The following is a 22,113-nucleotide window of genomic DNA, read 5'->3' as shown; positions in this document are numbered from 1 at the left end:
TTTTTGTTCGGCATCTATGTTCACTTACAAGGAGATATTTTTCGACTACAAATTCCAGCATGCTTTGCGAATTCGGCGGACACTGTCCCCCGCACCAGCAGTGTGATGGTATGCCAGTTTTGTTTTTTTTTTTGTTTTTTTTAAAGACCATTGAAAACAACACAGAATAAATGCCTTGTTGTTTGGCGACAGTGTGCTTTATAAGAAAGTGCTGTTCTGTAATAACTATAAACTATTTAAAGACATCAAAAGCAGAGCGATAGATACCCAAGGCTGCCAGAGTATCACCGTAGTGTACGTGTGGTAAGTTTACGAAATATTTGTAGATTTTTATTATTTCATTCGTCATGTTGTGGAAAAACCTTGTTTATCTTTTGTTTTGTTACTGTGTTGTTGATGTTTTTTTTTTTTTTTTAACATTTTATTTGAATTGTATAACCCTCGTATTGTGAGGGTTTGTGTTTCAAAACAGTCTTTTTTGGTTTCCTGGTCAGCGGTCGGTGTGCGCAGGATATTCAGATTTGATAGGAGAAGCAAAACACATTTCTAAAGAGAACTAAAAATGCTGCTGAACTAAACTTAGCAAAACGCGTTTCCTAATTTTATTATTTTATTATTATTATTATTATTATTATTATTATTATTATTATTATTATGGCAGATGTTACAGTGAGTAAGGTTATTATTTACAGCTAGGGTTAAGGCTGCTGACTCCGCTGCTGCCAGTACTTACACAACACACATTCTTAATGGAAACACCCATTTCACTTTCTCAAGACTTAAAAAGTCAGTCAAATATAGCAAGTGTCTATCTGTCTTTCTTCAGCCCCGAGGGTGTTAATCTACTGGCAGCAGTCTTTGTGGGGCTTCTTATTGCTAATGGGGAAACTCCCAAAACACGTCTGCCAGTAGATTGTGTACTATTATTATTATTATTATTATTATTAGTCATTTAGCAGACTCTTTTATCCAAAGTGATTTACACAGAGTGGGGGGTGAACTATGCATCAACAACTGCTGATGCTGCAGAGTCACTTAAGTAGGTCCTCCTTTGTTTTACAGAAACACAAGGTGGGTAAGTGACTTGCTCAGGGTCACACACACAGTGGCAGAGCGGGTGTTTGAACCGGGGACCTCCTGGTATACATACATTTTCTTTAACCACTGGGGCATTTCACAAGCACAGCAACGCACTAGAGGGTGTTCCAGTATGGTACAGTACAGCCAGCTAGTCTGTGTTCTGCTGCTACTCTGTTTGCTAGTGCAGAGTAAACAGGTACTTATTTCTTTCTTAAGCATTATGCAAGCTGACTTAATATTGTTGTATTCTGTAATGTAGATCATATTTGTGTGACATAATTTGAAACCTTAATAATAAGAAATAAGCAGGGGAAGTGCTGTAAAGTTTTTTTTTTTTTTTTTACTGGAATCTTTCTGACATTTAGTTGTGTGTTTTGTTTTTTTTTTTTTTTTTTTTTGCTTGGAGTGATAGGGCATGGATGATGCCAGAGGAAAACGTGTGTCACGTTTCTGGGGGTGAAGATAACATGCATTGTGCAAGGAAATGGCAGTGCAAGTAATCTCCTGTCTCTTAAGAAAAAATAAAATAAATAAATAGTCATTGTGCTGTGCTGACCAGAGGGAGTTTTTTTTTTTTTTTTTTTTTAATATATATTTTTTAATGATTTATTTCTGTGATGGGGAATTGCTATAATGCATGAGGGACATTCCCACACGTTTTCTGTAGTGATGCAGTTCCTCAGTGAATGTGAAGCGAGTCTGTCAGTTCTCATGTGGTTGTTGTTCTCAGCAGTCTGTTTTTGTTTTACAGAGCATGTCACTGTGCCTCCCACACAGTCAGGACTGCAGCAGAATGATCACAGATCAGGAACAGAAGCAAGAGGTAAAAAAATAAATAAATAAATAAATCTAGCTTTTGTATTTAAATTTTAAATTGCAGTATTCACCTTGCAAACCACGTTGTGCATTACAGCAGGTAAACATCTTGAGCAGCCTAAATACGCTTTAAATTCCTCAAGCTTTAATAATGACGCAGTGGGACTGACTCAATGTTAGTAGCAGTATACAGGGATGGAAGTCAGACTCCTGTTGCACAGCAGTTTAACCCACTCCAGGTTTTACTATGAGCTTGATCAGCCCCAGTGTGTCTCGGTAACAAGCTCAGGTGTGTCTTATTATTAAACTCCCAGTGAAACCAGTCACACTGCAATGCAGTGGGAGTCTTATTATTAAACTCCCAGTGAAACCAGTCACACTGCAATGCAGTGGGAGTCTTATTTCCATCCCTGTAAAGATTAGTGTAATTGATCCTGATTGTGATTATTATTCATTAATGTACAGACTGCATTTGGTCTACCTCTGATCTCGCTTTGGCTAAAGACTTTGAATATTATTTATTTTATCATTTATTTTTGGCAGATGCCTTTATCCAAGGCGTCTCGCACAGGTGCTACAGGGCAGCACAGGGTTACAATGCAAGATTTGTGTTTAAATACAGTGTCGTTTACAGCAAGTGCAAATAATACTAATAGAATACAATGTGCAACTAGGATGCAACAAGTTAGGATTATAACAAGTTATATTTACAATGACACATTAGCAGTTCAAGGATAGTGCATTATATGAGGGCCCAGTATCGGGGTGCTGAGGGCAGGTAAGACCAGGGCATGGCAATAGGGGATCTACCAGTGCAGTCTAAAGGGGCGACTAGTACCCTGTTATAGGGTACACCCCACTCGTGTTTATTTTGTTTTGGCCATGGTGCCTTTTTGTTTGTTTGTTTTTATTATTTAATAAATAAGAATGCATTTGCATCTCAACCAGCCCTGCAGCCCTGCTGCCTGTTCCTCCCTGGTCTGACCTCCCCACCAAGCCATCCTGCCACAACCCAATTGAGTTTGTATCGGTGATTTTCTTTTTTTTTTTTTATTTGAATTTATACTATATACTTTATACTATTGCTGTTGTCTTCCCCCAGGAGGAATTTATTGCAGTCAGAGTGCAAGACCCCAGAATTCAAAACAAGGTGTCCTGGTGCTCGTATGTAGATTTTAAAATATTCCTTCATGTAAGTATAGTAGAAACTGCGTGAACAGTCTTACACCCACGCTTCAGTTGTTTGTAAATGAGATAACATGCCTACAAGTTTCAGACTTTTTTTTTTAAGAACCTTTTTTATTATTCATTTTTATTTAAGGAGGGTTTATAAACAGTCACTGGAACTCCTACCCGGGTCCTGGCTACCTGGGTCGGACCCTATGAATGGGTCGAACGAGACAAAATGCATGATGGCCATTCGTGAGCCGACGAAATAACAAACAGCCACGCCTGCGTGAAGGGTTCTGTTTATTCTGTTTGGCCATATCTCGAGCCAGATTGCAGCCGGGATGAAGAAACATTTGCTCTAATCAACATTTGTGTCGATGGTTCAATCCAGGGAAGCTTGGATGGAAGTGTCAGTAGCAAGCTGCTTCCGGGGCACCGATCTGTGCATTGTGTGCTTGCGTCTGTCACCCAGGTGAGCTGTGCTCTGTCAAAAGCAGTGTGAAATCACGAACCCGACCCGCATGAGACCAGGTCCTGACCTGGATAGATCATGCCAGTGTGAAAGGAGCTTGAGACCAAACGGTGCTTTTAAAAATGAGAACTAGATAGCGGAACCAATGCATGTAAAAAAAAATTTTAAAAAATAAATAAAATCATTACAGTATTAAGATGAATCTGTATTCCGTTATTAGTGTTTATAACAGTACATGTGCATAGCAATTTAGCATTTTTTCTCCCCCCTGTGCTTTTTCTGTGGTTGTGTTATTCTTTAAGCACAGTTTGCTTTATGTTATGTACTGTGTGTGCGATGCTTTTCCACTGCATTGATTTCACTATGCTTTTTCTAGGGTAAACTTCTAAAAGGGTTTTTCCATTTGCTGCCTGGCTGGAGTCCGTTTTAGCCGTTGGAGGAGCTCAGCTTTGTACTTCTCTCTGCAGAAGCTGCGTGTGACGACATCTCAATAAGAGACACCCTGCAGGCCACACACTGACTAATACCAAGAACTTTCTTTTATTTTTGTTTTGTTTGAATCTCTCTAGTCGAACAGCAAGGCTTTCACTGCAAAGACCTCTTGCGTGCGCCGGAGATATAGCGAGTTCGTCTGGCTGAAGAAGCAGCTGCAGAAGAACTCTGGCTTAGTGTAAGCAGGCTATGAGACGAGGATTCACTGCAATACAGGGGAGGGCAGATGGCAGCATGTAGGGCAGGGATGGAAATAAGACTTTAAGTTCCTTTAAGTTAGAGTGGTAAAATCTACAAGTGTAATAATAATAATAATCTGATGTTTTATTACTGATTTTTAAATAAAGGTTACATTAAAATAACAGGTCTTATTATGGAAGCCTTGTTTCTCCAAAGAGGACACTGAGTTTTTTTTTTTTTTTTCAAGTTGCAATACCAGAAACGCACACACAGCAGCTATTTCATTCAAGGCAGTTTGAGCAGGTTGTTATGTTTTATTAAATTTGTTCCTTTCTCCTCCTTCCACCCCCACGTTCAGGCCAGTCCCAGAGCTTCCACCCAAAACCCCCTTTTTCAGTGTTAACAACGAGGACTTCATAGAGAAGAGACGGCAGGGGCTCCAGCAGTTTCTAGAGAAGTACGTTTCATTTGAATTGCAAATCGGTGCTTTCAGTAATGGTATGTCTGTGTGTGTGCGTGTTTGTCCCTGTATGTGGGTGTGTATGTGCGTGTCAAACTACTTTTTTTCCCCCAGCTATTTTCAACATGTCGTGTGAAAGTATTACTAATAGTACAGTGTTGTTCTGTGTAGACAGTGTAACAGTGTGGCCTCCCTTGCTTGTGCAGAGTGGTGAACAGGACTGTGTTCCTGTCGGACAGCCAGCTTCACCTCTTCCTGCAGACCCAGCTCTCTCCAGCGCAGATCGAGGCCTGCGTTCAGGGACACGCCCCCTGCAGCGTCACTGCAGCCATCCTCCACTACGCTTCGTCCAATCAGGGCTGGGTGCAGGAGGAAGAGGGCGTGGCCACGGAGGAGGACTGCGAGCGCACCCTCCCTGTCTTCTATGAGTCACCTGACAGGTATGGGTTGGGAGCGCGACAGCTGACTTCTTTTTTTTTAAATAAAAAAAAATGTAATTGTGTTTCTCAAGACAGTTTGCGATGTTGTAAACTGCTTCCCAGTATGTTGTCTGCTATTTGTGTTTCACTTTTTAAATTGATTTTGTTTATGTAGCGCCTTTCGCACCGCGGCATCTCAAAGCGCTTTGCGTGTCGGTTCAAACAGAGTAGAAGTCAGCCATATCAAGAAATGGTAAAGTCAAAGTAGTAATTATAACAATATGAATATCAGTAGTGACAGTCAATAAATAAAACAATTGAAGAAAACAAGAAACAAAACGTTACAAAAATAAGCGAATAAAATACCGTATCCCTCCGAATTTTAAGACGCACTGTTTTCATCTATGAGTAAATTCATCTTTTTATTTGATTTTCCATTTTTTTTCCTTAAGTTGACAGTGGGAACGAAATCTGTATATAGAAACAATTTCTGGGTTACAGATTTTTTCATTGCAGTCTTTTCAAATCCATTAAAACTTAAATTGGCCAACTTCAAAAGAGCTCAGTGAACCAGACTGGGATGAAGAACCATGCGCCGGACAGCCCTGCTGTAGATTACAAACCAAAACTAAAATACACAAATCGATGGCGCTTCGCACTGCGGGACGTTCGTAACCATGTCGTGGCTGGGTGGCTACCTAACACTGGCTTGCGTGCTCTTACAGTGGTGACTGCTGGTGGGGTAATTGGACAATTTCAGTTACAATTACATGGAAATAGCCTGTGCCACAAATTTAAAAGTTTGGTTATTTTATTTATTTTTTTCTCTCTTCCTCTCTCAGCCCCGCCCCTCGCCTCCAGTCCAGCGAATGCGAAAGCAGCTCTGAGATCAGCCTGGCGGAGAGCGATGCCCACACTGGATCTGACGACCAATTGGATAATAGGGACTGAACTTTTTAGCACGGCTAGATTCCAAACACACTAAATACACACAAGAGAAAACTTGAAAAAAAAAAAAAAAAAAAAAAAAAAAGTGGTCATTTCATTTCTAAATCATCTTCTGTCAGTGAACTAAGAGATCTCAAGCTAATATGTAAACAATAAGGGATCATTGGCAGGAGAGAGGGACCTGCAGTGTGCTTTTGCTTTTTTGCTTACAATCCAGGGTTATGACTCACGCGCTCCAAAATAGAAAGTTCTGCAAACCATTTATTTATTTATTTATTTATTATGTGGTTAAGCTTTAATAGGTCATTTTAAGAAAAATAAAGTGAGGAAATTCTGAATTTATATAATATAGGTGGAAATATTACTGTGTATTACCTGTCAGTTCAGACAGCGCGCGTCGGATGGAGACACCAGAGGATGCAAAACTAAATGGTTAAATATCAGTTATAGTTTTTTATACTAATATGGTTAAATATCAGTAGTATAGTTACACATTGGGGTTAGGGGTTAGGGGTAGGGGTTGGATTTTCGGGGTTAGGGGTAGGGGTTGGATTTTCAGGGTTAGGTTTAGGGGTAGGGGTTGGATTTTCGGGGTTAGGTTTAGGGGTAGGGGTTAGATTTTAGGGGTAGGGGTTGGATTTTCGGGGTTAGGTTTAGGGGTAGGGGTTGGATTTTCGGGGTTCAGTTTAGGGGTAGGGGTTACGTTTAGGAGTCAGTTGTAAGGCGCATGTGACGTGGCACGGACTGGAGTTGCACATAGAGAAATAAATGGTGTTAGTAATTATAAACGAGGAAAGGTGAATGATGGACTGACGACGCGTTTACCTCAATTAATTGTGTTGAAGGGGAAAAAAGGTTTTAAAAATATGATTTGCCAAAGATATCCTGTTTTAAGGATAGTTCATGTGTTTATTTTTTTTTAAACAGCTGTGCGAGCAACTAAGAGCCCTAGTTGTATTACAGTACAACTGTATTTTGATTGACTCTACAGTAATCCATCACGTTTTCACCCGTCACACATGCACCTTTACTGCTTGTCTGCCATGATCAACCTCTTCAGCAACATTAGTTTATATTTGAACAGAGAAGATTAGTTCAGAAATTGGAGATCCCATCAAAGTTTTCGTACACTGTGTTGTATGTGATCCGTATGCTGTCATTGCTGGCAGTGTCACGCGAGCTGTTCAGTGTGTTGATATGTAAATAAATCCTGTACGCCTGTGGGGGGGCGAATTCACTTCAACTCCTGTCTCGATCTCCTGCCTGTCACTCAGCAGCGAGTGCACGCACCCACAGGGCAGACAGCTACTCCGTCACAAACATTAATACCCTGGATCTTTCTAAACAAGGGATTTAGGGGAGCTCCCTAGTAAAAGCTGAATCTCAAGACAATAACTGTGTGAATACAGTAACTGTTCCAGCTGTGTATAATGGGATTTGAAACAGGATTCATTCATCTGCGTGTTTACATCTCCGCCCTGACTCTGGTCCCAGCGCAGTCAGATACGCGACTCTACTGTGTTTCTGTAAAGAAGTTTAGAATTGTTTTCTTCTCTGCATTTTATGTTCACATTAATGTAATCGAGGTCAAGGATGAGAATTGTGCTAGAATGTTGTGAGTGTGAGTTAAGGGTGCCGTACCCGAATCCAGTACTGTTTGAGATTGAGTTGCCGTGTGCCTGTTGTTTAAGCTGTTCTTGTATAGGTAAAACTCAGAGTAAAACATTACCAGTGACACTGAGTGGGCTCCATTGAAAATCTATAGCAGTGTATAGTGGTAGAATTATTTTTTTCTTCTTTAATTCTGATGTCTTATTTTTCTTAATGTATTAATCTCATGGGGGAAAAAAAAAAAGACTACCTTATTATTATTTAAAACTTTTGTTTAACAATCGTGTACCCTTTTTTTTCTTTTGATTTTGTTTTTAGAGTACCCAATTATTTCACATTCCAGATTTCTTTTCCCCCAGTTTAGAATGCCTAGTTGTTTGTTTCCCCCCCTGGTCTCAGCAGTTCCTCCACACAGCTGCTCAGGAGAACTGCAGGTCCAGTGGACGTCCTCCGATCCCACGACCGAGCTAGCGTCAGCTCGAGACGCTTGTTGTGTTTTTTTTTTTTTTTAAAACAGTAACGCCTTAAATGGGGAGCATTAAACTACTCCCACGTTCAAAATAACCATTTCTAAATCTTCATTTTCAATTTCAGTAAATGTTTTAGTGCACATGCTCAGAGGAACCTTTTAAATCAACATTCAGCACTTTGTATTTAAAAATAAATAAATAAAAATAAATGTTTTTTTTTTTTATTGTAGACGCACAACATTATTGGAAAAGGGTTAACAGATGTGGTTATTTAACGGATATAAGAAAATTAGTCAGTGGGAAGGTGCTATGCTTTTTTTATTCCAATTGTTTTAAAGATTGAAAAGCATCAGCTATTCTATAACAAGCCTGACTGTGAAATAGAGTTGCGTTAATTATACTGGGTTAAAATGGAATATATTTTAACATGGGGTGGTCATAGGACCATCACATTTGTGGTAAAGGTAAATTAATTCTGCTTTCATATCAAGCATGTATTATTGAGTTCCATAGAGACCATGTTTCTGTAGTTAAAATAGTAATAATAATAATTATTATTAGTTGATAACCATCTGCTTTTGGAATTACACTAGAACGCACAATTTTTTTTTCACCCATAATTAAAATATTTTTTTAAATTTATATTTGTGTATTTTATGAATATGAGGAATAAAAATATGCTTATGCACATGTTCATCTTCCCGCTCTCTCCCGTGTGGTCGGGATAATTACCCCATTATTCACCTCGATTGCAGGGGCCGCTTCCCTGGGCAAATCTCTGAGCGCTCAGGTGTGAGCGTGACTCCTCCCCCTCACAGGTAGCTCCGCCCCTTCCTCAGGGCAGCGAGATGGCGGCTGGAGTAAGGCTTGCGTCTGTGTTGCTGCAATAGACACGTGTTTTTATGATATGTGTTTTTTAAATGTGTGTTTGGCTGTTTTTACTTTCGTTCCTGTTTATGATAGTGTGACAGAACGACTTTTGAAAGAGAAGATTTTGGCGTCTAACGGCAGGTAAGTAGCCTTTTTTTAATATTATTGTTTACACCAAGAATATTTAGAAATTAAAAATGTATTTTTATATGCAATGTTGTTATTTTGTTTATATCGCACTTCAAACGTTTCACACGGGCTTGGCAAACAAGCTTTAAAGACGCAGTATTTTGTTTTTATTTTGTTTTGTGATGGTAAAACAGTTTTTAGTTTTATGAAAGGTACCGTTAAGCTAACATGGATAAAGAATACCGGGACAGATTGTTGTCTTCGGTAGAAGGGACAGTCAAAATGCAACGACGATAAAGCAAAATGTTTAGTAAAACTATAATGAATCGGTCTCTTCGTAACATAAAACTATTCTCTTCGTAACATGTACAAACCTATTATTATTATTCACATTTTAAATGTAGTAGATTAAATATATTTAAAGTTACAGCCTAACCTGTTCAGTTTTTATTTTTTTGCTACCTGTGTGTTTAGTCAGCTGTAATTTAATGCTAATACGGTACTGACTGTTTTCTGAGTAACTGTGAAACTTAATATCATTTTATAAGTAGGCCCGAACTTAGTCTCTTGACGTCATTTTAATATATACAGGTGTGCTGGATATGAATTCGGGGCTACGAGTATGGGTTGCAAACACAGTGTGCAATGGGGGGGTGGGGAACATATTGCATTTTGAAGAATATTATAAACCTGGTACAGCTGTTCAGTTAGTGACTATGACAATAAACAAAGTAAGCCTGTAGAGAGAGAGAGAGAGAGAGAGAGATTTTTTAAACACAACAGACATTGTGTATTAGTCTTTGCTGGGTTATTGTAATTCATTTGAATTAATGTTTTCCCTAACAGTTGCTTCTTGCCTGTTTTTCAGGACTAGCAGAGATGATCCAAGGTCCTGACTCGCTTCAGGCTGATTGACACCATTCCCTTTCACATGGTGTAGAGAGGGTTACTTACCTGCAGTGTTCTCTGGCTGTGTGTGCAGCGCCTTCATGAAATCCTTTCTGTTTATGCATTTAAGGGTTTTGCGTTCATTTGGTTTTTATATAACACTTCAATTGTTGCTCTGGGCATGTGTATGTATGCAATGTAATGAAAATATATTTTATTTACATGTGTGTCATTTATTTGATTTATTCTTTCTCCTCTAGGCTACAGAGAGGGTGAGGATTGTGGTGTGCAATACTTTAACAGTATCTTCCAACTTATTTGTTTTGGAAGAATATTTTCCCCTAGTGCAGAGCGAGAGCTCGTGAGTGATATGTCAGGGGCAGGCAACCCAGGTCCTGGAGAGCCACAATCCTGCAGGTTTTGGAGCCATCTCTGAATCATCAATTGCTACATACCTGCAACACATGGTCATTCTAACCAATGAAGCCAATCATTGAATCAAGTAGAGCATGGCTAAAACAAAAACCAGAGGTGTCTGTAGCACTCCAGGACCAGGGCTGCCTCCCCTGGGCATATGTAATAAATAGCTGAATTAAATTAGATTTGCTAGTTACTAACACCACAGCCAAATGCACTGGGGAGAAACACCCCAAACTATAAATAAATACAAACAAAGAGAGAGAGAGAGACTTGTGTAAAGACATGTATTTTTTTTTAAGTACAGTATGGCATTGCACTGCATAAAAAATCTACAGAGGTCAGGTCAATTAAACACAGGTTCACTAAGGCAGCTATGAGCTTCCTGTGTTAAATAAACAAAACTAGGCACCACAGAACCACCCCACTCCTGTACAGTGTCCAGTTAGCTCTGAACAGTTAAAAGCCCTGGGCTTGTAACCAGAAGGTCACTGGTTCAAATCCCACTTCTCCCATTGACTGGCGCTCAGTGGGGCCCGGAGCAAGTCACTTCACCTCCTTCTGCTCCGTCCCATGGATGAGATGTTAAATCAATGCCCTGTTGTAATTGCATGTAATGTACAGTTCACAGCTTACCTCTGTAAAATGCTTTGTGATGGTGGTCCACTATGAAAGGCTCTATATATAAAAAATAAAGATTATCATATGAGGGACAGGTGCATCTTTATCTGGGCCTCCTGGAGTCCTAAAACAAAGGGGGAAAAAAAAACCAAAACATGTAGCATACTGTGTCCAAGAAAACATTCAATTCAGAATACATTTAAGCAGCAGTAAGGTTTTTTTTCTTAACATGCCAACAAGGTGTATTTTACAAGATGTGTTTCACAGAAACCAAAAACCCAATTACCTTAATTAAAATTGGTCTATAGCTGGGCAGTGCGTGGATTTTTCCTAAGAACACCACAGAACACTGCTTTGCCAACCTGAATACTCTTAAGGAAGGCATAGATTATTCAAAATAAATACTATCAATAACAAGAGCAGAATTTGTGACTTTTGTGAGATCTAATAAAAAAGGCAGTTCACCTATGAACTGGTGTATACACACGAAGCAAGACAAACACTAACAGCATGGATTTATTATTTTTTAATGTAAAAGATGATGCGTTGGCTAGCTTGCACAGCGTGTAGAAAAGCAAAACGACTTTCAATCGTTGAGAACGTGGATCTAGCTTATCCTGCACCCTGAGACGCTGCAGTTCAATTTTACTGAAAAACAACAGTGCGAATGGTAGTTAATAGCGCAGCAACGAGCGTTTGTCACATTATATACGCGAAACGATATTACAAAAAACAATTCCATTGTGCTCTTCAGAGCTTGATTATCCGATAGGTTCACGATCTGCAACATCAAATGCATTTACAAAGCAGAGCCGTTCCAAACCGCATAAAAACAGAAAGTAAAGCACACGCAGTTCACTAAATTAACTGAAATTAGTGTTTGTCAAAACATCTCACCCGTAGCGATTAAAATACTCAACAGTGCTGCGTTGAAACAGACAAAGAAACATTACAGTGCCGCTGGATTTACCGAGTTTCTTTTAGAATGCCTGACAGGTGTTTTTTTGGTTTTTTTGGAGATAGTCCAAATGCACTGAACTGAACACATTTAACACAGAACCTATAGTCCAAATGCAATGAACTAAACACATTTAACACAGAACCTTTGCCAGTATGAAATACACACCCCGGAAAGAACCAATTCATTTAAATATACTGAACAAGACTTTCCTACATGTGACACTAGCGAGCTAAAAAAATGCATCCGCGGTAATCTTTGTTTCCACAAAAGGTCTGTCACGGAAAACCCCTAATTAAAATAACAATTAAAACAGAAACCAACTTTACTCATACCGATTAAAAAAAAACCCAAAAAACAAAACCACACACACCTGAAATTTTTGAAATTAAATTCTTTCACAGCTGCAGTAATTATGTAAGCATTCTGTTACCACAGCGGGGAAACGGCCGCTGACTTTTGGTATCTGCACTTTAAACTTTGGAAATTTATATATATATCGGACAGGACCTGTCTTCAAGATAATCATATATATATATATATATATATATATATATATATATATATATATATATATTTCTGTCTTGGGCGGACTTAAAATTGACACAATATCACAGTACAAACGATCACATTATAAAATAACCCATTACAGAATATCATAATGCAGATGACAGCAGTTATGAAAACGTACAATCTGATCAAACACAAGTAAAAGCAACATAAACACAGTTATTTTCAGAACTGCCCTCATTGTATTGCGATATTCTGTAATGGGATATTTGGTACTGTGATATTTTGTAACAATTGTAAACTGCCTTGGATAAGGGTGTCTGCTACATGTTACAAGCATGCAGTGACTGAGGGATATGACTATAAAAACTGTATTTGGTACAATAGTACAGAAACAGTAACAATGTCTCGGTTGCAAACAGATTTCCGAACGCGTTTTCTAATGACCTGACCTGCCCGGGACACGCTGACACCAATTCCGCCTCACTCACCTGTGGATAATAATCAAAAAAAAAAGTCGACGGACAGACAAGCGCGGTGCATTGGGAAAGAAGCAGTTAGCGCAAACAAAACAAAACAAAAAAACTACAAAAAGCGAATGAATTTTGAATTGCGCAGGAGCACAAACTCAAGCATTTGAACTCACCGCCATCTTGTTGCATTGCTCTGAGGGGGCGGGGCCACATTCAGGTGGCACACCTGGGAGGGGGCGTGGCCAAGCCAGCGACTATCGCGATACACTTGCCTGGAACACAACCATAGATAGCTTTTCTTTTGACATAATAATAATAATAATAATAATAATAATCCCTCCAAAAAAGGTAGTTTTTTTCCTAATTTTCTGTTGCTAAAGTTTATGATTCATTAATATGGTGGTATATCCTCTTTAAAAAGTGAGCTCCTACAGCCGGGGCCGTGCGTGCACTGAGCTCGTAGAGCACGCCTGCCCCCTTGTGGCCAATCAATTATTATTTTCCAATCTTCAATGTTAATGTGTCATGTTGTTGTAATAATAATAATAATAATAATAATAATAATAATAATAATAATAAACATTTGACTAGTAATGTAAAGGAAATTGAATAGTGCTATTTTTCTCGCCAGTCAAAACTGGCCACTGCCAAAATTTGTTACATTTAAATTCAAGTAATATGTATCCACCCTAGCAGGATCGTCAAGATTTCTGTGTGTGTACCACTATATATATATATATATATATATATATATATATATATATATATATATATATATATAATCTAATAACACGCAACGCGTAATCTTCGGTAAATATATACGCCATTGCTTTTGACCGCCACGCTGTAAAAACACGAGGTCTGTCAATGCTCCCCTATCACTTATAGCAGCGACTGCTGTATAACATAACAAACTAATGCACTCACTTTCTGCAGTCCACTTTCATTTTCTAAAACGACATACTTTCTTCGCTGTAATAAAAAAAGGTAACCATTTAAATACAAGTTCTGCGCTCTATACAGTTTGATGTATTTGTTGTCCATGTGAACTCTATACACACGCCCCGGACTGTAAAGGGCCGGTTATTAAAAAAAACTTGTGCAGTTAATTATTTTTATTTTTCATAACTTATAGTAATATTGTGCATTTGTAATGACATTGTCATTAAAATGTTTGTAAAATAATGATATCAATAACAACAACTAAGAATCATCAATAATAATAATAATAATAATAATAATAATAATAATACATAACAGCCATAATTAATAATAGACACCACAAAAAAAAAAAAAACCTTTTATCTAATACCTAAACTGTAACTGCATCTCCGGCCAGCAGGTGGAGCATCCGAGAAGCGAGTCGCTCTCTTGTACTGCGCTAGACTGCCTCGATCTCTCACTGGAGAGAGAGAGAGAGAGAGAGAGAGAGAGAGAGAGAGAGAGAGAGAGGAACCCTATATTGATGTGATACTGTCATTTGTATCAGATAGCAATGACATCTGACTGTGAACCAAGTGCAGTGTTTTATATGAACGCAATTAAATAACAATGGTTCTTAAAGCAATATGTAGACGTGTCTACCCCTGCCAGTCTGCCAGTCTGCGGTAGAGACTGTGCCCTCAGTGTGCCCCCAGTGTGGCTGTAGTTTCGAGCTAACAGGATGTGTGCAGTCGTCAGCAAGCCCATCGATACGATTCCTATGCAGTCGTTGAGCTCTCTGACCCCCCCTGATCCTGGGGAGGGTGCTTTCAAACCCCTCTCTCCATGCCTCCACCGGGCTGCTGCCCTGTTCACTTCTCTGCGCTTCGGATGGTTAAGTCTTGGCAGTGGATTCAATCAGAAAATATGGCGGCGCTACACATTTCCCCTGTTCGAAGGCGCTACTCAATAGGCAGATAAATCTTCTAAATGAAAGAAGCAGATTTTTAAAAGATAAAAACAATATATAAGCCTTGGCTGGGAAACTTAACAAATAAGTGAAATTCATTCCTTCATTTTATTTAGAGCGATATCGCTTTTCCTGCGTGCGTTTTTAGAATTGATAGCATGAAGATCCTGACCTACGAAACAGAGACAAGGAGAAGCTCCAAGGAGCCAGACTAATTAACTCAATATTTTACCCTTTTTAGTGCCGCTTAACCTGTTATAAAAAGTGTGATTATAAATCAATTACCGCTGGAATATATTCAGATAGATGAACCGGTACGTCTCCAACACACCCAGGGCAAAAAAAAAAAAAAAAAAAGCACAGTACAATTCACAAAGGAAAGCGCAGCCAAGTTAAGTGACAGATAAGTATAAAGGATTGAAACAGAAACACATACGTTCAGAAAACAAATCTTATTTGACATCCACGCTATCTATATCTATCTATCTATCTATCTATCTATCTATCTATCTATCTATCTATCTATATAATTTCTTTTAAAAAAGGATACATATTTCCAGTTTTACTGGTATGATTTTATGCCTGTGAGTTCATACAGTATTTATAACGATACACGCTAAAGAACAGTGAATGCACATTAGCTGTGAAATGCGCTTACAAAAGAGAATAAGCAGCCCTTAATTGAAAACACAAATCTAATTTGATCTGGGTTCTTAGAAGCGCTATCTTTTTTAAGTATGGTACGCACATTTCAATTCCACCGAGCAATAGAAAGTTACAACCAAATAAACAAACAAACAAACCCCTAAAAAGTGGCAACCAAACAAAATCAGTTTCCCGGGGAATTCTTGATTTTAATAACGGCAGTGTAACTGCACAGGGATCCGCTTTCACTTACCTGGGCTTCATTAAAAACTCCAGTTTTCAATAACTGGAGAGTCTGTCCAAATAACCATCCCACTTAATACCAAGCACTTAATAAACAGCCAATAGCTTCATGTTAAGCAATCCTATTTACTAATTAATCTATTGCTTTTGACCATGTTTTATGATATGTGTGTGTGTGTGTGTGTGTGTGTGTGTGTGTGTGTGTGTGTGTGTGTGTGTGTGTGTGTGTGTGTGCATGTGCATGCGTTACAGGGCAGCACAAGGTTACAATGCAAGCTTCATATTTAAATACAGTGTAATTTAATGCAAGTGTAAATAACTATACTACTAGAATACAATATGAACTAGAATGCAACAAGTTAGGATTGCAGTGAGTTTTATCTACAATGACATATTAGCAGTGCAACAGTGCAAGGATAGCGCATCAGCTGAGGGTCCAGTAATGTGGTGTTGGTCCTATATATATATATATATATATATATATATATATATATTATATATATATATATATATAAAGGTGATATCCCTTTTAATGCAGTGCTATTGGGCACTGAGAGAGGGCTCCTCCAAAGTCCTGGCAAGTGGAATCAGACTCAATGAAACTTCACCGGATCAGAAACACTATTAAGTTATTTGATGCAATGTTGGGATAAAACTTCAATCCAGACACCTGTTATAAAAAAAAAAAAACATTAATAAAGCGTCTATAAATGTGCAAATGTTATGAACAGCAGCAGTGCATTAGACAGCCTTCATTCTTGGTTTCTAACACGGCGCGAAGCCTGGGCACGGCTGGGTGTCACTGAGGTCATAGTAATACATTTTTATTTTTAGGCTTTTATAACTGGTTCCTGAAACTGAACTGTGAGCGCTGCGTTGTCTACCAGGGTTGAGTTCTGTTGTAGAAAGACGTTTGTTTTAGTTTCACTCTTCTTGTGATCACTGTGCAACTGAAGCTGTATTTTCAATATGCATTTATAAACTAATATAATGAATAAATAAATAAATGAACATATTTTGAGAAAGTCACATTGGTTGCCCTCTCTCTTTCTCTCTGTTATATCTTTTATATATAAATAAATAAATGGTTTTGCTGAAAACAAAACAAGGCACTAAAGCTCTCTGAAGGCTGTTTGCAGTCAACCCTTTTGCAGCCAGCATGAATTACAACAGCATTAAATGTAACTGCAATAATACTGAAATTCCCATTCCAGGGTGCCAGATTGCACCCACTCCAAATCGTACAGATGTTCGTCAATTATGGTAATTTTTATTAAACTATTAAAAGATAAGGCAGGGAGCTAATTGAGCCGGGCAGCCAGCCAAGTCATTGCTTTGTTATTTATCAGGCTGCTGCTGCCCTGTCTTCCTCTGCAGCTCGGGAGTCGGTAAGCAGTAAACAGCCCCCCCCGTACATGGGGGGTCGAGGTGGAGAGGAGGCAATCTGCTTTATGGGTGCAGAGAGAGTGTTTGGGGGGATGGGGGGATGGGGGCGTGGGCTTGCTAACTGACTGCAACTTTTACGCTTAAAAAAAAATGGTTAGGTTTCTGTAACTTACAGTATGACTTTACTTTTGATTCTTTTGGTTTTGATTTTTTTAATTTTTTTTTTTTTTACCGGAGAATTGCCATCGACTGTTTCGCGGCATTGGATGACTGACCTTTTATATTTGCCTCTTCCATTTGTTCCCATGTATATTTGAAGACTAGCTTTTTTTTTCCATTCAGGGCAGGGTTAAAACAAGAAGGATAGACTTTTTTTTTTTTTTTAATATGAATGACCGAGTAGTTCATGTGTTGGTGTCTCTTACTGTCACTGTGAAAGACGCCCCTCTCGTGGAGTGTGGAGTTTGGGCATAATGATTTAAGCCTATCCCTAAATGCCAACGGCAACACCTTCACTTAGTACATTTTGTATTTTTAATGTACTCGCAAACTGCTAGAGAAGATCGTTTTCATTTCTTTACCTTTAGATCCGTGCTGTGCGTTTATTGCACCAGATGACATCTGTGCACAGGGCGAACGATACTGGAGTCCTGTCAAAATCTTAATGGTGACTGGCTAATTCCTGCTTCCTGAGTGCTAACAGTGTTGCTCTGCACAGACACTTTGAACAGATCCTCATTCTGCTTCCATGAGACTGGAGTTTGAATTATAAAACTGCCGGGACACAGTTTTATGATCTGCTGCAGTTCTCAATACCTAGAACAGACAGTGTGCAGTTTTCCACAGTGTGGTAATTTCACTGCCAGGTAATGCTGAGCTCCACCAACACTTCTTCAGGTGCTACAGTAGAACGGTGTCTATCGTAATCGCTTTTACACTATTCTTTACGTGTTTAAGAAGCTGGCTACCTGAGAGACATGTTGGTTTTGACCTCCTGTCCCCATTAGTTCGCCATGTGGTCTTAATCAGACAGTAGTGCTATTTTGCGATGCACTGTGGAGATTATTTCAATCAATCGCTTGCAGGTAACCCCTTTCCCACCAATTCTGTAACACTCACTGGACAGCAAGCTGCACCTTTTCCCGACCACCTTCTTCACAATAAACAGGACCCACTCCGCAGTCAAAATCCGTCGCAACAGCAGTTAAGGGTTTTACAATCTCCTCTTGTCAATCAAAAGCAAATTTTAGGTACTCTGAATAAAAAAAATTAAAAACAGAGGCTGTTTGCTTTAACATGCTAATTGATCAAGTCCCGAGCTTGCGAGATCAATGGATTTCTGACCTGCGTCCAGGAGAGGCTAATCCATCACCTAGTTATTTGGTTATGATTGCTTATTGCGATTATTAGTGCTTCCAGAACACGCATCACTGTTTATGAAAGGCAGGATATGTCCCCAGATCATGATAAGGGATGTAATCTTGGGAGCAGGGGGCGAGTGTGTAATACAGGGAGGGGACCAGGGAAGCAGAGAGATGGGATTCTCCCATTATTGGGATTATTCTTCATTGAAACCAGGGGGTCTTTTCCAACACTGTTCCTACTAGTTTTGATTTGACTTGCTGCACGGCCAGTGTGGCCTGTTGTCTTCTCTTCTCTGAATTGGAAATCAAGGATCGAGAGTCAGCCAATCGCACAGCACAATTCGCAACATTTCGCATGCATTCTGGTAAATTGTGATTTGACAAAACATTCCAATGGGGTGCGATCAACACAGAGGTGAATTGTGTTTTTCGGTTTGGACTTGAAAACTTGGAAAGATCAGATCCTGGCTTTTTGTAAAGAATCGATTGTGCAGTGATATCAGCAGGCAGGGCCCCTGGGCGGCGAGGTACGAAGGCGCAGTTCAATCTCAGCTCCAAACCACCATTTTATTCGCGAGTTTGCCTGAAGAGACACCCAGCAGTGGTGTAGTCACATGACTCCCATCTCCTGCACTCCTGTCTGATTCAGTCAGCAATCCTCTTGATGCAACGCAAAGTGCATTAGGAACTTCTCCAATTGCAAACTATTTCTTTAAGAAGGCTAAAAACGAAGACAAAGAGTGCATCAACAAAGTGTAGAAATTAGATAAGTGCCTGTTATTACATGTGTAACTAGAAGTTCAGTATACAAATAAAATGTGCCCCACTCAATCTGTAAGTAACATTTCCTAAGTGTTAATATCGCTTTAACGTTGCAAACCCGTGCCAGTGAGTAATTCTATGCTGCTCACAATACTCAATGCTACTGGCAGGATATTCGTGAGGACGCTATATGGCAGCCCATACCTTATGGTCAAATTCTGTTTTGTTTTCGGTTCGGAGAAAGAAGAAAGGAAAAAAAAAGAAAGGAGGGAGAGGAGAGAAAGAGGGAGGAGAAAGAAAAGAGGAAGGGAGAGGAGAGAGAAAGAAAAAAGGAAAAGAGGAGGGAGGGAAAAAAGAAAGGATGGAAGAAAGTAATGAAAATAAACAGACAAGAAAGGAAAAAAAAGCCCTGAGTGGTACAGACTGTCCTGTTCACGCTGGTGTACAAGAAAAAAAAAAAAAGAAAAAAAAAAAGAATTACGAGTTCAATTTGGACAGAACTCAAAAGCTGTGAGCCGAGGACCATTCTCTGTGGCTTAGGGGCAGAACGCACACCTCGATATCTACTTCTGCAAACCGAAAAAATAAAGAATACATTAAAAAAAATCGCCGTCTTGGAACTCCAGCGCTCCAACAGCAATAAAATAAAAAATAAAAATACATAAAATAAAGAAGTGCTTTTCCCCCCCTGGGGCCAAAGCAGCACAATTTCCAACTGATGTGACGAAGCGTTGTTATTTATCTCCCCAGCCCATCTGTGCCACATTTCTTCAATTCTTCCTAAGAAAGGCTTTTTTAGATTATAGGCTTCTCCATTTTAATATACTTCTAAATCACCACCATGCCAAATGCTGAATAGGCCTTTCAAGCATGCAGTCTCTCGCACCCCTTTTTTTCACAGTGGAAAAACGAGTTCAAACAGAGTACACATATTGTAGAGGAAATAGATCCGCATTATAAATTGATGCAGTCTTTTTATTCTCCTTTACTAAAACATCTTTTACCTTTTTTCTCTTTATTTTTTTGGACAAAAGCCAGCAGTTTATTTACTCAATATGCCAGGAATGAACCCTACAGAGAAGGCTTTTTCCAGACTAAACAGACCGAGGCACCCTTTCTGTATTTTTTTTTATTCTGTATTTTTGGAGCTGGAGGTTGGCAAACCGCACCCTGTTTATACAGTGCTGAGGACTCAGCTTTGTTTAACGTGTGTGTGTGTGTGTGTGTGTGTGAGTGAGTGTGAGTGCGTGAGTCCGTGTGTGTGAGTGTGTGAGTGTGTGTGTGTGAGTGTGCGTGTTGGGGGGTGGGCAGTCTTAATGTCATCGTTACATTTTGACATTACTTGCTTTTACCAAAGACAGCCTATTGTCCTTGTACTCTTTTATTGACCCTGTCATCATCCTCAGAGAGATACAGATATAGAGGCCTACAGTGTATCTATCTGCTCAATGAGCCATCAGGCTGCACTGTCTGATCTAACGCGGGGATGGCAATAAGACTCCCATTGCGTAGCAGTTTGATCCATTCCTGGTTTTACTACAAGTATAATAAGACACACTTGCCTGAGCTTGTTACCTATACGCTGTGACTAATCAAGCTGGTAATAAAACCTGGAACAGGTGAAACTGCTGTGCAATAGGAGTCTTATTTCCATCCCTGTATGCAACAACAGTCATGGCATTGTAAATCCAGCAACTTCAAAAATAACACATTGGAGGTTTTTTCTTGGAAAAACACAAGACTTCTGACCCCGACTCACTGACCTCCTTGATTGGCTCAGGTAGGAGGAGGAACAGGAAAAACTGAAAACTGGAGAAACATCGGCGAACGAAAAAAAAAAACAACAAATACTAGCTGCCAGATGTAAGCGAAAACAAACCCAGAGCCTCAGGCCTCTACACCCACAGTGCAGGGTCCACACATGCTTGGAACAAGGATCGCCAGTCTGCTAAAACAATATTTGTTTTAAGATTTTTTTTTTTTTTCTTTTTCCTGCACAGTACTTTTTGAAGGTTACCATATCCCCAGCCTCACCACCCAACCCAAGATTATACTAATCATTATACTAGCCAGTAAGATTATACTAATCATTATACTAGCCAGTAAGATTATACTAATCATTATACTAGCCAGTAAGACTATACTAATCATTATACTAGCCAGTAAGATTATACTAATCATTATACTAGCCAGTAAGATTATACTAATCATTATACTAGCCAGTAAGACTATACTAATCATTATACTAGCCAGTAAGATTATACTAATCATTATACTAGCCAGTAAGACTATACTAATCATTATACTAGCCAGTAAGACTATACTAATCATTATACTAGCCAGTAAGACTATACTAATCATTATACTAGCCAGTAAGACTATACTAATCATTATACTAGCCAGTAAGACTATACTAATCATTATACTAGCCAGTAAGACTAATCATTATACTAGCCAGTAAGACTATACTAATCATTATACTAGCCAGTAAGACTATACTAATCATTATACTAGCCAGTAAGACTATACTAATCATTATACTAGCCAGTAAGACTATACTAATCATTATACTAGCCAGTAAGATTATACTAATCATTATACTAGCCAGTAAGATTATACTAATCATTATACTAGCCAGTAAGACTATACTAATCATTATACTAGCCAGTAAGATTATACTAATCATTATACTAGCCAGTAAGATTATACTAATCATTATACTAGCCAGTAAGATTATACTAATCATTATACTAGCCAGTAAGACTATACTAATCATTATACTAGATAGCCAAGATGGCCATGAGATAAAGTCTGTACATCTTACAAACACAAATACAT

At 39.0% G+C, this 22,113-nt stretch overlaps 1 protein-coding gene and 1 long non-coding RNA gene across 2 annotated transcripts; both read left to right on the top strand.

The window, feature by feature from the left end:
* The first annotated feature begins 44 nt into the window (after positions 1–44).
* On the top strand, positions 45–6,227 carry LOC121301857 (sorting nexin-11-like). Its single transcript, XM_041231515.1, has 7 exons — positions 45–108; positions 1,832–1,903; positions 2,999–3,060; positions 4,108–4,208; positions 4,569–4,667; positions 4,877–5,110; positions 5,932–6,227. Exons 1-7 carry the CDS (start codon positions 60–62, stop codon positions 6,038–6,040), a joined length of 726 nt encoding a protein of 241 aa, XP_041087449.1. The 5' UTR covers positions 45–59; the 3' UTR covers positions 6,041–6,227.
* A 452-nt stretch (positions 6,228–6,679) lies between these two features.
* LOC121302012 lies at positions 6,680–10,226 on the top strand. The gene is made up of 2 exons (XR_005947671.1): positions 6,680–9,129; positions 9,986–10,226. It is a non-coding gene; the product is annotated as an uncharacterized LOC121302012 (long non-coding RNA).
* The last annotated feature ends 11,887 nt before the right edge of the window (positions 10,227–22,113 follow it).

Source organism: Polyodon spathula, chromosome 28, assembly GCF_017654505.1.
Source record: "Polyodon spathula isolate WHYD16114869_AA chromosome 28, ASM1765450v1, whole genome shotgun sequence".
NCBI lineage: Eukaryota > Metazoa > Chordata > Actinopteri > Acipenseriformes > Polyodontidae > Polyodon > Polyodon spathula.
This window is presented reverse-complemented; position numbering and strand designations above follow the sequence as displayed.